This window comes from Corythoichthys intestinalis, chromosome 11, assembly GCF_030265065.1.
Source record: "Corythoichthys intestinalis isolate RoL2023-P3 chromosome 11, ASM3026506v1, whole genome shotgun sequence".
In the NCBI taxonomy this organism is placed as follows: Eukaryota; Metazoa; Chordata; class Actinopteri; order Syngnathiformes; family Syngnathidae; genus Corythoichthys; species Corythoichthys intestinalis.
The window spans coordinates 26885066-26900277 of record NC_080405.1 but is presented as its reverse complement, the minus strand read 5'-3'; the positions used below and the strand labels follow the sequence as shown (position 1 = coordinate 26900277).

Here is a 15212-nt window from a genome sequence, read left to right as displayed (position 1 = left end):
CCCTTTTTGTTTTTTTTTTTATTGAAAATGTAAATAATTAAAAGATCAAATTGAAAAACGAAAAATATATATACTAGTATATAAAAAGAGAGTATTTACGTTTTCCTTTTTTAATTTCCGAAACGTTTAAAAATAAATTGAAAACTGAGACGATTTACAATCCTTGATTTAAAAAAAAAAAAAAAAAAAAAAAGAATTAAAAAAATGTGTTATTCAATTTGATAAAAAGAGGATTTTGACAATTTTACGGAAAGCAATGTTTCTAAAGGATCCATCGACTAGCAAAATACATTAATTTGCTAATCGATTAGTTTTATATTTAATTTTTAGTTTAATGTTTACTTTAATGACTTAAATATTTATATGGATGACATAATGGCCCTCCAAAGATGAGTCTGACACCCCTGATCAAAATCAGATCATTAAGTCATTGGCTGCCATTGACGGCGCCAGACGTCCAATTCATTTTGACTTAGTGGGGCAAATGAACCTAGCACCTTCAATGACACTGAAAAATTAGCATTCACAGCCAGGCCTCACAGTTGAAATGAATTGGATGGTTATCATTGACAATGGCAGCTAATGAGATAAATCATTGCTTCTAGCCATCTTACTCAAAATCGAAATTCAAGTCAGATCAATTTGTATACAGTATTATTATGTCAAACTCATTTGATCTCTGCGTCCACTGATGTGAGAAAATGAGAGTGGGTGGAGTTATCAGAAAGGGTGGAGCTTAGGCATGTTTGGGCGGAGCTATTCTTCATGTTGGGCAGTGTCGAGAGATGAAAACCGGGAGCTTCCCAAAGCACAGACCAGCTTTTTCATCTCCCAGGGGATTTTACTGAAGTCACTTGGCCGAGTTCAGGTAAAACATTTCTCTTATTCACGACTCTAGTTCCTAAAGCAGATGAAACGTTGAACGTGGTAATTTAAAGGCCAGGTGCAAAAGCATAATTGATTGTACATTTTTTGCCAATATATTTAATTGAATCATTTTGCGCATGGTGTCTTCCCTAACATTATTATAATAATTTGTCATTACTAACACCCATGTGAAAAGAATGAAAGAAACATTAAAATACCTTCACAGTAAAATGTAAGCATGCTTTACAATGACATACACTGATAAACTGCCGTGTCATCATCAACGTGTGTCTGTGAATGTGTTTGTCGTTGTCAAATTGATTTTTAAATACGTCGTGTGTTGAAGAATTGTTTTACTACGTGAGTTAGTCGTGTTCATAGTGTTAATTCGACTTTGTGACGTTGCATTAGGCAAGTGTGTGTGTGCGTGAGGGGAGGCTTCAATGCATCAGTCATTTCCTAATTATTTTACTGATTTGTATTTTATAATCCTTGTTCAGGGATATACATTGTATCCCATTAGGATTAAAAAAAAAAACAAACAAACGTAAATTTAAAAAAAAGAAAAAAAAGAAAAGAAAACCCACTTGCAGATGTGCACCCTCTGGCGCAGTGCCATCTGGTGGTAGGTAAAAATAATTACAGGTACTTTTTATTCTAGATTCACTCGTTTTAATACTTCACAATTTTAAATATTTCGACTTTACAAATCTATTAAAGCTCATAGAGGAATTAATCAAACAAAATTATGGGGTACTGTCATGTTTTTCCTCAATGTGAGTTTAAAACATCCCCAAAATATCTTGCTCTGGATAATGCTTTCCTATGGACTCTTTGTCAGGTGTCACAATGTCACAAGAGATCAGCACTGAAGAAATGGAGGAGATCAGAGAGAGCTTCCAAAAACTAGGTGAGTCTTATCTTGTTCCATTGTTTTTAGGACACGTAAGACGGGTACGCTTGAATTTGGGTCAATGGGAATTACAGCAAATTTACATTCAAGACAGATGGAGGACACCAAGGACTGCCAGGGTCAATTATCTGACACAGTACAAAAAATCAATCTGCCCAGAAAAATTCTATCAATTTTTTCCCGGCAGAATTTATTAACACTAGTGCTTTCATTTTCCTCTTCTTCATCCATCCTGTGCAGACATGGATGGCAATGGGTACATCTGCGCCTCTGAACTTGGTGATCTCTTCCGTGATCTCAATTGTCCCGTACCGGGCTACAGAATTCGTGAAATCATACAGAAACTTGACCGGGACAAAGACAGCAACATCAGTCTTGAAGAGTTCACCGCTGTAGGTAACACTAACTAACTGAGAAACTACAGCTAACCAAATTATGTACATTACAAAGCTCTTTAGAATCCTCTTATATTGTCAAACTTCCAAATATTCAATTTATTCTCCGTGAACATTTCTTTAAAATTAATAACCTAAAAGAGTCGAGTCTTTGTTTTAATCATATATTTTTGTGGACGTGTTCAGGTTTTTAGGGACTTGAAGGACGACCGCATCGCTCAAGGATTCAGAAAAGCCCTCAACAAAAAGGAAGGCATTGTCGCCATTGGGGGCACCAGTGAAATCTCTAGTGAAGGAACTCAACATTCAATCTCTGGTAAGAATGGACAAATGACCCTTAGGACATGTCTCTTTGAACACTTTTTAATGCTCGTTTTTGAGAATAGCCACGGGATGAATTCACCTTGTAAATCAAAGTACCTCTATGGATGTGACACAAGGCCAAACTGTCTTTCAGAACAGGAGCGCTATGCCTTTGCCAACTACATCAACTCCATTTTGGAGAATGATCCAGACTGCAAACACGTGCTGCCCATCAACCCAAACACCGGCGCTCTTTTCAGAGCGCTTGCAGACGGCATTGTACTATGGTAAAGTGAAAGTGTATTAATGCATAAGAGTAATAGTAATCACATATTTCAATGTAGAACCTTAAACTTGAAGCCCTACAGATAAAATTATAAAATTGGATCTTTTTTTGTGTGTGTGTGTGTGTGTGTGTGTGTGCAGCAAACTCATCAATCAATCCGTTCCTGAGACTATTGATGAGAGAACTATAAACACAAGAAAACTCACTGCATTCACTACACAGGTTTGCTTTGTTTATGTTGGCATGAATGCACTATTGTGACAATTACAACAGAATTGTTTAATACTTTTATAGGAAAATCTGAATTTGGCTCTGAACTCAGCTTCAGCTATTGGTTGCCAAGTTGTCAACATAGGAGCTCAAGATCTAAAGGAGGGAAAACCTCATCTAGTCCTTGGGCTCCTTTGGCAAATCATAAAGATTGGACTTTTTGCAGATATCGAGCTGAGCCGTAATGAAGGTAATGAGGCAATGCCTTTCAAAAAATGCAGGACTATGTCATGCTTCTTGTCTTTCGCACAGCGATTGCTGCGCTTCTGGACGAAGGGGAGGGTCTGGAGGAGTTGATGAAACTTAGCCCAGAGGAGTTGTTGCTGCGCTGGGCCAATTTTCACCTGAAGAAAGTTGGCATAACCTTGACAAACTTTTCAGGGGATATTAAGGTGAGATGGCAATACTGTGTGCTAGCAACTGTTTATTGAATGTGTGCTTTTTCCTCAAATTGTATTACAATAGAATGGCACTCGTGAAAAGTGCTGACCACGGCTAAAACAGAACAAATAATTGCCCTAAATTCTGTCATCACGAGTCTTGTATTACGCAATGATTGACTTATCGACTCATATGTCAATCGCATGTTTACCTGCGCCAATAGGTGAAAGGCTGTGGTTGTGTATTTGGTTCTGTATATCTCTCTGTATGCTTGTGTTCAAGACAACTCAAGAACTACTTAAGAGATTATTAGCAAACTTTTTTTCAAAATTTTTTTGTCATATGAAACTTAGTAATTATGTTAGGTCAAAGAGTCCAGAAAATTAACTTTGCGATAACTCGATATTTTCATACTTAAAGCCCTCTAGAAAATCGGTTGATTCCAATTTGGCTGCTTAGGGTTCCTTTAGTTCTGTTGTATTAGCTGGAGATGTGCACTAGGACCAAAACTGCACTGAGAAATTTGGACTACGAATATTATGTGACTAACCATATTATTGTTTTCCAAAGCAATATTTGCAAATTACAAGTATTGAATAATTAGTCTTAAATCAAGGACTATATGAAATGAGAGAATATTTACTGTTTTTCCCCATTTTGGTAATAGTAGTTTAAAATATATTTTAAATCAATAAAATAAAAATACATTATTCACATTTTTTTAATTTGGAAAAAAAAAAGATATATTAGCTAAACAATGTCTTTAAATGATTAAACGGCTATCAAACTAGTTTTCAACTAATTTCATAATTGATTTGTTGATTATTCTGTATTAGTCATTTATTCGTAGCAGCCCTAATGTTTTGCTTACATCATGGCTCCAAAGCCTAATGTTATCACACCTGTACTTGGCAGTTGGTAAAATGTTCTTAGTTGTGGAAGAAAGAGATAGTGTTTCACAAAATGTCAAAAACTCTGTGTGCTTGAATGTCTGTTACTATTTACAGGATTCCAGGGCTTATTTCCATTTACTGGAGCAGATTGCGCCAGACGGCAGCAAAGAGGGCGTTGATCGAGTCGAAATTGATATGACTGGACTCTATGTAAGCTGATGTGGTAAATGTTTTTTAAAAAAAAAAATGTGATTAGTGATTTACATGATAATTAACCTATCAACACACGGACTCATTGCCTGCATCCAGGAGAAAGATCTCACAAAGAGAGCGGAGTATATGCTGGAACAAGCTGACCTGCTTGGCGCTCGACAGTTTGTGACAGCTACTGATGTCGTATGTGGAAATGCAAAACTCAACATGGCCTTTGTGGCTACGCTCTTCAACAAACACCCGGACCTCACTAAACCAGAGAACCAGGACTGGAATCTTGAGAGTAGGACTTGTCCATAACACTGCTTCATCTTCAAACATGCGTAGAAACATTTTCAATTCTTCGGCGGATAGTTGAAAATCCAAATTACACAGACAAATACTAGACAGTGGCTAAAAATGTTGCATTCTGTGTGTTCTTTATTTTCAAGGTGAGACCAGAGAGGAGAGAACATTCAGGAATTGGATGAACTCTTTAGGAGTCTCTCCACGTGTTAACCACATCTATGGGTCAGTTTCTCTGCTTTGAAATGATTTGCCACAAAAAAGACACATTCTGGATCCATTGTTTCCCCCAGAAACTTGGGAAACCCTGCTGGATCAGTCACCATATTATTGTACTGACACAGCGACACTAACACTTGTGTGCATGTGGTTTTGTACAGCGATCTGCAAGATGCCATGGCTATCCTCCAACTTTATGAAAAAAGTAAGGTGCAAGTGGATTGGGACAGTAAAGTTAACATGCCTCCGTTCAAGGCAGTAGGAGGAGGCCATTTGAAAAAGGTTAATGTTAATTAAAATTATATTGTTATTCATTGTGAGCATTAAATGTTCATACATCAGGAATATTTACATTAAAGATTGTGTATAATTGTGTGGCAGATAGAAAACTGTAACTATGCTGTGGAGCTTGGAAAGAATGCAGCTGGTTTCTCCCTAGTGGGAATAGCAGGACAGGACCTCTATGACGGAAATTCAAAACTCACCCTTGCGTTGGTGTGGCAACTGATGAGAAGGTGATTTATACAGTAATTCAATTTCATGACACCCCATGAGGAGGACTTGATGTATTTGAGTCATTAAATAGAATTTTCCAAAGTAAAATCTCGCATTTTATGGTCCAATAACCTTTGGTTACGATCCAGGTACACATTAAATCTTCTCGAAGACCTCGGCGATGGAGAAGTGGCAGGAGAGGATTTAATAATCGCATGGGTGAACAAAACTTTGTCTGAGGCTGGAAAGACTTCTTCCATCAAAAGCTTTAAGGTAATACCAAGATTCAGAAGGGTGATCCATATTTGTTTTTACCCTGTTATATGACACTTACCCTGTTATATGACACTCAATTAATCGTAAGTATTCTCCTATTCATGTTTAAGATCTCAAAATTTCTTATTTTTTTCCCTAGGACAAATCACTCAATACAAGTATTCCAGTTTTGGACCTAATCGATGCTATCCAACCAGGGAGTGTGAACTTTGAATTGGTTCAAAAAGATAAGACTGATGCCGACAAACTTAAGAATGCCAAGTAAAGACCCGTCTTTTTCTGACTGATAAATATTTTTTTCAGTGACTGTGGTTAAGGCAATACTAGAGCGTATTGATATATAAACTATTTTCACTATCTTACAAGTGGCTTTTTCTCTGTTTCACATTTGAATAATTCAGTCTGTTGTCAGACTGATGTAAATTCTTCTCCTATCATGCATCAGGTATGCCATTTCCATGGCAAGGAAGATCGGAGCCAAGGTTTATGCCCTGCCTGAGGACTTAGTCGAGATCAACCCAAAAATGGTGATGACTATCTTTGCCTGCCTCATGGGAAGAGGCATGAAGAAGGTGTGACGGAGGGACTGATACTTTTCCGGTTGTACTGCTGTGGTCATTATGTGGAAGTCAGATGGGTACATGGTGTCAATTTAGCAGCTTTGTTTTTTCATATGCAAATCTTTTTATTTGGGGGCAACAAAGTGGCTGAGTTGTCAGCGGGGTTATGACACAACTCGACATTATTGTAACCTACAGCTCTGTCCAGTGCATGCTGGGGATTGCCCTGACCTGACTGTGTGTAGGCAACACCCTGTTTAGAAATTGAAATTATTTAAAGGCCTTGTTTGTTGTAATACTTACAACATATTGTAAATGGGAATCACTGACACTGATTTTTTTTTTTCTATTTTATGGCTAACCAAGATAGGCTGTGTTTTAATCAAACAAAACAGAAACATGAAAGATTAATTATTGCAGATGGTGTTTAATGTAATCCTAACACCAGATCTGCTTCTAAATGACTTGGATAAGTTATTTGAATCTTCTTCATACTTCAGTGGAAACAATGGATGTTCAGATATTTGTTTTGGATTGATTGACTCACCTACTTTAAAGCCCTGCCAATAATTTAAAATCTTGCAATTAAAAAAAACTGGTTCAACAAACTGAAAGCGTTATGTCGATATGTTCGATGCATGCATGCATGATGATGGTTATTTGTTATCATAATTGGTGGTGGCCCAGTTGAGATTTGTAATGCAGCATATTTTAGTAATCAACCAACCAACAGGTTACACAAAAAATTTTAACCTGTTAGACAAGGAAGGAAACCCCCGGCTCATAAAATGAATAAATAAATTCTTTGGCTTGTAAATACAGCAGTACCTCAAAATTGCCTCTAGTTGGCAGTAGTGTCGCTTTTAGCTTTGGAGACACCCAACCGATCAGAGAGGGTAGTAGAAGAACGCGATTACGTGATGTTGATTGGCTGCGCTCAGTGACGCAAACTACAGTGGCGGTGAGTTGAGAATCAACGTTCAAAAGTTAAGACAAGCTCAGTTCAGCACTCAACTGAAGTGGATATACCAAGGAGATTTCCAATGCTTGAGCGACGAAGCACCGTTGTCAGGCGGCTGGATTACCGTAGCACCACCACGAAGAGTCCGTCACGCGGTGGTGACGACGTGATGGCGATGTGGGGCCGAAAAAGGTGTGCAGCAAACCTGAATACGGTTCCTCGGGCCACATGCTCGCCGACTTCGCGATTCTACGAGGGTTCCCCCGAGCGAAAGTCCATTTCAGCTCGCCAACCTACGACCATTCTGCGCAAAAACATTAGGAAACGAATGATTTTTGACTCTCCGAGTTCAACAAAGGTTGGTATTCGTTTTTGCTACCGTTTTCAAATTATAACTACTGGGGTTTTAAATCACCATTACGGTATTGATTCTTCGGAAATACGATATGTGTTGATATTATTCTGCCACAAGGTTATAGTAGTTTTGGGTTTGTCATAGTTTAATTCTAGTTATTAATTTTTTTATTTTTTATTTTATTTTTTTTTTTCAAACCAGTTGACCTTAATTTGTGTGGATTTGCTAGTTATTAGTAAACATTTTTCTTGAAATAGGTTGCATTGAGGTTTTATTTTTAGGTTTTATTACTTTTAATTAATGGTATTTTGGATTATTGTCTTGCACAGGATTTACATAAAATACATACTAAGTGTCTAATTTCAATGTTTTATTTAGCTTTTTGAATGCACAACATAGTTTGAGTTAACGATACGTAAAAAAGATTTTATTTCTGTCAACTTGACTGCGATGACACTGATACTATACTATGTACAAATTTAACAAAAGCAATGAAAAATGCAATGCAATTTTGACATTTTAAGCATAATACGGAAGCATTTCAGACTTTTGAACGGAAGGTGAATTCATTCACTTATTCTATTCCAGGGGTCTCCAACTTATTCCACAAATGCCCGCTGTGGGTGCAGGATTTCATTAAAAGCAATCTGGTGTTTTACAAGTGCAATCAGTTGATTGCAGTCAGGTGTGGCTTATTTTAGCAGAAGCCTCATTGGTTCAACTGTCTGTGCTGGATCGGCTGGAACCAAAACCAGGACCCACAGCGGGCCTTGAGGACTGGGTCGGAGACCCCTGCTCTATTGAACAAAACGTATCTAAAAGATGGTAATGTAGGTCTGCATTTCGAAATATTTGATTGGATTGTTGCTTAAAGAGCATATGACACGAGAAAAAAAGTCTTAAATGGCATTATTATGTGAATTAGAATCATATTTTGAGACGATTCGACTATATACAACAATTTAGCAAAGCACAGATGACGAGAAATTAGTCTTTTAATCTGCCGGTTAGCCACGCCTACCATTATAGGGCTTTAGCATCCCCAACAGGTGGATGACGTCAGCGGTAGACTTGGCTCATCGATTTTACTATTCAGCCCATTGAGGGGAAATTATTCAGAACGAGGAAAACGCGACGAAGAAAGTCGCAAAATGTCATTGTTTCAGTCTCTCTACTCCAATATTTTTACAGGATATTCTTTTTACCCAAGTATTTTTCCCCAATAGCTATATAAATGGCTTGAGAAGGACCAGTCAGCCCGTTGAGGGGGAACTATTCACAACGAGGAAAACGCGACGAAGAGAGCGGCAAAATGTCATTGTTTCTGTCTCTTTACTTCAATATTTTTACAGGATACTCTTTTTATCCAAGTATTTTCCCCAATTGCTAAATAAATGGCATGGTCATGACAAATAACAGTCTTGTGCTGAATGGAATATGAAATAATAAAAATGCATTTATTCAGGACGACATGGCAAAATTACTCCATAATGGTCAAAACTGTCGACTTCACCTTTACTGTCGCACCTCCCGAACGATATTTTATGACACCTAAATCGGACATATGTCATTTTCCTTCCCCGGCTTCGGAGAATGTAAACAAACCAGAAGGCGTGACAGCTAGCCGACATGCTAACCCGAACCGAGTGATGTTTCAAAGTCTTCAAAGCAGAAAATCACACATAGCTATCCTGGATTATTTGACATGACGACCCGGTTGTCGAATGTCTTAGCGGATCGGCAAACCGCCCGGCGGAGAGCAATTTACAGTTCGTTCCCCGGAGGAGGGTGGCTGGAGCTAACGCAGCTAACGTGCTGCTGCTAATGCATTAGGAGAGCTTTTTACATGCCTATCAATGATCAAACGTAAGTAGTCCTTCATTTAAAGGAAGTTTGTAGTGTTTACTTTGTAATCGCTGTATTCGTATTTGACATAATACAAAACAAGATGTTTACTCACTTCCTCGTAAGTCCAATGGTCCCACAGTAAATATCCACGGTGAATGGGAACCTTTTGAAACTCCAAAAAGGCGCATACGCCTCTCCCTCATACAGAATGATTTTTCTGCAGCCGTTTGGCTGGCGTGATGCGAAAAATAAACGTATTAATCCGCAAAATCAGCTGAATCCTTCGTCCTCATACGCAACAGTACACTGTAGCGTGAAGAGGACGTCTTCTACCGTACACGTCACAGCACCCTCCTCCTCAATGCAAGACCGAAGCCGGAAGTCACTCATTTTCCTGGCGCGGGATTCAAAAAACTAAATAAATATAGCGATCGCTTCCACACACATCCAAGCGGTCCATATCATTCAGGAGCATAAAATACCGCGTGCATTATGAAATAAACATGCTTTTTCGTGTCACAGGCACTTTAACTAATCACTGTATCACGGTCGCGATATATTGCCTCATAAATTATTGCCGATATGCAATATTGTCCTTTATTTTATTTTATTTTTTTAACCAATTCGACCACTAATGTAGTGACACCACATCCTATTATATCACCCATTCAAATGCAATAAATCGTTATGGTATTTGTACTGTTGTTATTCTTAAATGAAACACAAACTACATTAATTTAAATATTGCAAAAACCACAATGGATAATGAGTCATTTGAAAGTGCAGAATATGTAATCGGTGAGAAACCCAACGCCGCTTTTGATTAGAGCAGTGGTGGGCAAACCAGTCCTCAAGGGCCGCAGTGGGTCCTGGTCTTTGTTCCAACTGACCCAGCACAGATAGTATAACCAATGAGGTTTCAGCAGAAATGAGAAGCACCTGACTGCAATCAACTGATTGCATTTGTAAAACAGCAGATTGGTGAAAATGTGTCGTCTTAATGGGTTGCAACAAAAACCCGCACCCACTGCGGCCCTTTGTGGAATAGTTTGCCCACCCCTGCATTAGAGCCTATCAAAAGTGTTTAGTGGATCCAAAATGACTTTCATCTTGTCCTGCAAAGTTCGCAGGTAAGTAAATTTGAAGCTGAATTAGTCATTGCCAATCAGATTTTTCATAATGGGTGTCATTTTAAAGCTATTCTTAGTGTACAGTAGAATCTGAAGTATGAGATTAACTCCTGAAATCTTTTATTTACATGTTGAACATGTAGCATGAGCAGCTAACAGTGAGCTTTTCACTCCATCAAAAAAGAAGTGCACTTCTCTTTTCGTCATGCATGTGGTGTCAGTAATAGATTTTTTTATTTTTTCCGCATCGTTGCAAATGCTTTAAACCAGCGATTTTTCATGTTTGAAGTGTCACCCATTTACCGCAATTTTGCGTTTTGGAGAAGACTGCCAATGTTTTAAAGTGGTTAGAACATTATATTTTTTCCATTAGCCTCAATGTAGCAATGCTAACGTTTTACAATGTTTAATACAGACGTGCGTCCTTATTTTGTGTGTCTAAACTTGAATTCTACACCGTGGTGATGACCAATAAACATCTGTGGAAGGAACTGGAGTCTCATATGCAATCAACACGCACGTGTGCCGAGTGCTTGTAGCTCAGTCAAACACACGAACGCACGCATGTGGCAATAAATCACAGCCGGAAAGATCACCGCCTTCATCTTTACCGTGCGTTAGATTGACTTATTGCATATCGCGAGAGGCTTAATTGCACCCCTAGTAAATTTTTGAAATACTTTTGGCGCAATTTTTTGAATGTGCAGCTCAGCTTTGGTCTGCAACTCCATTCGTTTTATGTTCCCTGAATATCTGTGTGTGTTTGTGCAGACTGCATCCCCCACGGCTAAGAACACCAACTGCACGCTCCCCTGTAGGAGATCCTTGTTCAAAAATGGGGAACCTTCAAGATCCATCAGAGAGTGCAACTGCATCAGACCTGTTGCCAACTTGAATCCCTTCATCCCCCTGTCCCTCATCATACAGTCTCCTCCACTGAAGAAAAGCCAGTGCAAAAGAACACACTTGTATGTAAAACGTTTGTTATTTGAATAATTTTGGCAGTTAGGTATCATAGTGCAACCCCAGAATACAGTATAATGTTTTGGTGTACAGGTGTTTCGGAGATGACAGTTCCAGTAAAGCTGAAAGATACTCTAAGGTAATGATATTTTATTTAAAGAATTTAAATGGTTCAATTGAAATTATATTTAATAATACCACTTTTTTTTTTTTTTTTTTTTTTTTTTTTTTTTTTTTTGTCGCAACTTTTAGAGGTTGACTGCGATAAAAAGTGACCCGACGTCCCGGTACTGCTCGGAGTTCCTAGAGCTGGAGAAAATTGGCAGTGGCCAGTTTGGTTGTGTGTTTAAATGTGTAAAAAGGCTTGATGGCTGCGTCTACGCCATTAAGAGATCAACAAAACCCCTCTTTGGATCAGTCGATAAGTAAGTCAAGTAGAGTGGCTACAAACAATTATTTTAATAGTCAAATTATCACTGATTATATTTGCTATTAGTAGATCAATTACCACCTATAAATCATGGTTTTTACTATTCTATTAATCTGGCTTTAACATTTTTTTGTGGAAAAAAAGTTGCACTGAGGATTACAGATTTCAGAAAATATTAGAAGGTATTTTTTTTTCTTAAGAAAAGGTTGACCGATATATCAGCCAAATGATATATCGGGCCGATATATGGACTTTTTTCTAGGTCGACCATTGGCCGATTTATTGCTGATATAATAGAAGAACTGTTATATTCATTGTTTGGGTGGTGAGCTTTCATATACAGGCCAGCCAATCTATCCGGGCAATTATATACATGTACAGTGATCCCTTGCTACTTTGCGCGCTCAGTTCATTGCATTTTTTTTTTTTTAATTAAAAAAAAAAAACAAAAATAAGCTGTCCTGAGCTGATCACGTAGTCTCACCCCCCCCCCCCCCCCCCCCATTTCTCCCTCCCTTTTCCTGCTCTTTGATGGGAAAGGGACGATGATTGACAGATAAACTTTGATCTTGCCAGAGGCGCTGGTAAGCAGAGACTTCAAAGTGCTGCATGTGTCCAATCGTTGAACTTGTTAAACAGTTGCTTTGGCAACTCATTGTAAGTGAGCAGCTTGAGTGGACTCACTCAATGAATCATTTAATAAAGACAAGCATTTTTCAACTTTTTTAAAATGGATTGACGTCTACATTTTCTCATTTAAAATTAATTCGGTGGGACAGTAACATGTTTCAAACTTATCATAATTATTACATTTGAAGTGCTTCAAAACAATTTATTAAAATGTATATGTACATAAGTTGTATTTCATACTTTGAGGGGGAAAAAAGTGAAAAAACATGTCTTATACAATATGTATCACTTTCCAATGATAAATCTGAATAAATGGCCTGTATTACAAAAGGAAGTAGCGGAAGAAAAAGTTTTAAAACTAGGCATTTATATGAGCCTTTCATAGTCGTGTTTGGGATATATATTATATATATATATATATATATATATATATATATATATATATGTATGTGTTATCCTCAAATATCTGCTTACAAAATAGGCTTTAGACATCAGCAATTGGCAACGTTAAAAAAAAAAAAAAAAAAAAAAAAAAATTTGCATCTGCCTTTGAAAATCCCATATCTGTCAGTCACTAATATTTACTGTTTTTGCCTATTAATTTTTCCAAACTAATCTTTTTTTTTTTTTTTTTTTAATCCATAAAAAAAATTCAATTAGAAAGAATACCCCCCCCCCATTTTAAAATGAAATATGTAAAAATAAAAGTAAAAAAAAATTTTTTTTTTGTTAAGAGGCTCAAAAAAGATTTTTTGACCATTTTTAGCTCTAAATAATGTAGTTGAATTTGTATTGTTAGGTCAAACCAGTACAACCCTTTTACAAATGTTCTCTTTTTCTCATCAAGTCAGTTCACCATGCGGGAAGTATTTGCCCACGCCGTGCTTGCCCAGCACCCCAACGTAGTGCGCTACTATTCATCGTGGGTCGAAGACAACCACTTGCTCATTCAGATTGAGTACTGCGACAGCGGTACGCTGTTTGACGTCATTGAATACAACTCCAAGCACCTTAACTTCATGTCAGAACCAGAACTTAAGGATCTGCTGCTCCAAGTTGCCCGAGGTCTGGAGTGTATCCACTCCATGTCGCTGGTACATATGGACATCAAACCAAGTGAGTTTGAGTGGTAGTACTGCAGAAGAATGGCAACCTGCTAAACTAATGGAGTCGTTCTTTTTTTGTGTCTTAGGCAACATTTTCATATCCAGGAAGTCCAGAAGCAGCTGTAATAATTTGGATGAGGACATGTTGACGAGCAGTGTTGTCTACAAAATAGGTTTACCATTTTTGCAAGCATGAAACTGAAACGGAAATATTGTTGATTCAATCGATGAGTTTGAGGCCTTGTCATATATTAACTGCATGCCCAGCCTTCCCTGCCAAAATTGGATGGCTAGCGCCGTCAGTGGTAGCCGTTGAGTTAAATGTTTCTTATAAAGGGCTAAGTAATTGTAATTTACGCGTTAAAATCCAACCCTTAGTTTTCACGTTCAAACAATGTGCCTTGCAGGTGATCTTGGTCATGTGACGCAAGTAACTAGTCCTCAAGTGGAAGAAGGTGACAGCAGATATCTGCCCAATGAAGTTTTGCAAGAAGTTTGTAATTTTAGATATTTTTTAAACTTCTAAATTTCAAAGCGTAACAATGATTGATATGTTCCCCGTTTTGTTTTGTAGGACTACAGTAACTTGACCAAGGCGGACGTCTTTTCACTTGCTCTGACTGTGGTGAGCGCGTCGGGGGCGGAAGCTCTTCCCTCCAACGGACAAAAGTGGCATGAAATACGACAAGGCGAGCTCCCTATCGGGCCGTGCAGATTTTCCCAAGAGTTTCACAGTCTTCTCAAGGTGACTGCACAATCTGGCTTGAGAGTTTGGTTTTTTTTAGACTGCTGTCTTCCTAAATGTGTCTCTGTACCATTTGAGATAACACACATATATGTATATTGCCTTTGACGAAAATTATGTTTGCAGCTTAATTCTTTCAGTTCCATTGACGATTATAGACACATGTTTATTTTGCTGCCAGCCGTTAGAATTCAAATAGATTGGATGTCTATTGCTCTCGGTGGCAGCCAATGAGTTAATCTCAAATGTCTGTTTTTCCAGCTGATGATCAACCCTGACCCCAAAAAACGACCTTCAGCCTCTGACATCATCAGACATCCAGCAAACAGACTACGTTTGTAAACACAAAATATGAATAAAACCCTTGTATAATACTTGAGTCATTTATTCACTTATTTGATTAAATTGAAGTCAAATGTATTTACAGCCCCAAATCATCAAATACATACCAAAGAGCTTCACACACAACTACCAGTGAACAAAAGCTATACATACATCAAAACAATGGAAGGCAAAAATAAAAGAGGGAAAAAACAAACAAAACAAAAAGGTGACTAAAAGCCAATGCAAACAGAACTCACAAGGACATATCATCTGTTGGCTGTAAATACACAGGCAAGTGACTTCAAATTCTATAACGACATGGAACTGGTCGATTGGCCACTGTCCTGCCCAAGATCTTTACAAT

At 37.9% G+C, this 15212-nt stretch overlaps 2 protein-coding genes across 3 annotated transcripts; both read left to right on the top strand.

Annotated features, from left to right (window-relative positions):
- The first annotated feature begins 721 nt into the window (after positions 1-721).
- Positions 722-6956, top strand: LOC130923843 (plastin-3-like). Of its 2 annotated transcripts, XM_057849911.1 has the most exons (16): positions 722-868; positions 1709-1777; positions 2021-2172; positions 2362-2491; positions 2633-2765; positions 2905-2986; positions 3059-3224; positions 3287-3426; positions 4423-4518; positions 4618-4804; positions 4953-5031; positions 5187-5307; positions 5407-5540; positions 5670-5793; positions 5936-6057; positions 6242-6956. In XM_057849911.1, the coding sequence occupies exons 2-16, from the start codon at positions 1717-1719 to the stop codon at positions 6372-6374; spliced, it is 1860 nt and encodes a 619-aa protein (XP_057705894.1). In that variant the 5' UTR covers positions 722-868; positions 1709-1716; the 3' UTR covers positions 6375-6956. The 2 variants fall into 2 exon arrangements, with proteins under 2 accessions (XP_057705894.1, XP_057705893.1); XM_057849910.1 differs by lacking the exon at positions 722-868 and having other exon boundaries at positions 1693-1777.
- Positions 6957-7274: 318 nt separating this feature from the next.
- Positions 7275-14909, top strand: LOC130924155 (wee1-like protein kinase 1-B). The gene is made up of 9 exons (XM_057850535.1): positions 7275-7675; positions 11422-11618; positions 11707-11752; positions 11866-12038; positions 13521-13789; positions 13866-13952; positions 14187-14272; positions 14354-14524; positions 14786-14909. The coding sequence occupies exons 1-9, from the start codon at positions 7400-7402 to the stop codon at positions 14864-14866; spliced, it is 1386 nt and encodes a 461-aa protein (XP_057706518.1). The 5' UTR covers positions 7275-7399; the 3' UTR covers positions 14867-14909.
- Positions 14910-15212: the final 303 nt, after the last annotated feature.

Bases quoted from the DNA above. Each gene is read 5' to 3' on its own strand.
- LOC130923843 (XM_057849910.1), top strand. From the start codon at position 1,693: ATGGACTCTTTGTCAGGTGTCACAATGTCACAAGAGATCAGCACTGAA. The intron at 1,778-2,020 runs GTGAGTCTTATC...CATCCTGTGCAG, and splicing joins AGAGAGCTTCCAAAAACTAG to ACATGGATGGCAATGGGTAC. The intron at 3,225-3,286 runs GTAATGAGGCAA...TCTTTCGCACAG, and splicing joins CGAGCTGAGCCGTAATGAAG to CGATTGCTGCGCTTCTGGAC.
- LOC130924155 (XM_057850535.1), top strand. From the start codon at position 7,400: ATGCTTGAGCGACGAAGCACCGTTGTCAGGCGGCTGGATTACCGTAGC. The intron at 11,753-11,865 runs GTAATGATATTT...CGCAACTTTTAG, and splicing joins AAGCTGAAAGATACTCTAAG to AGGTTGACTGCGATAAAAAG. The intron at 14,525-14,785 runs GTGACTGCACAA...CTGTTTTTCCAG, and splicing joins AGTTTCACAGTCTTCTCAAG to CTGATGATCAACCCTGACCC.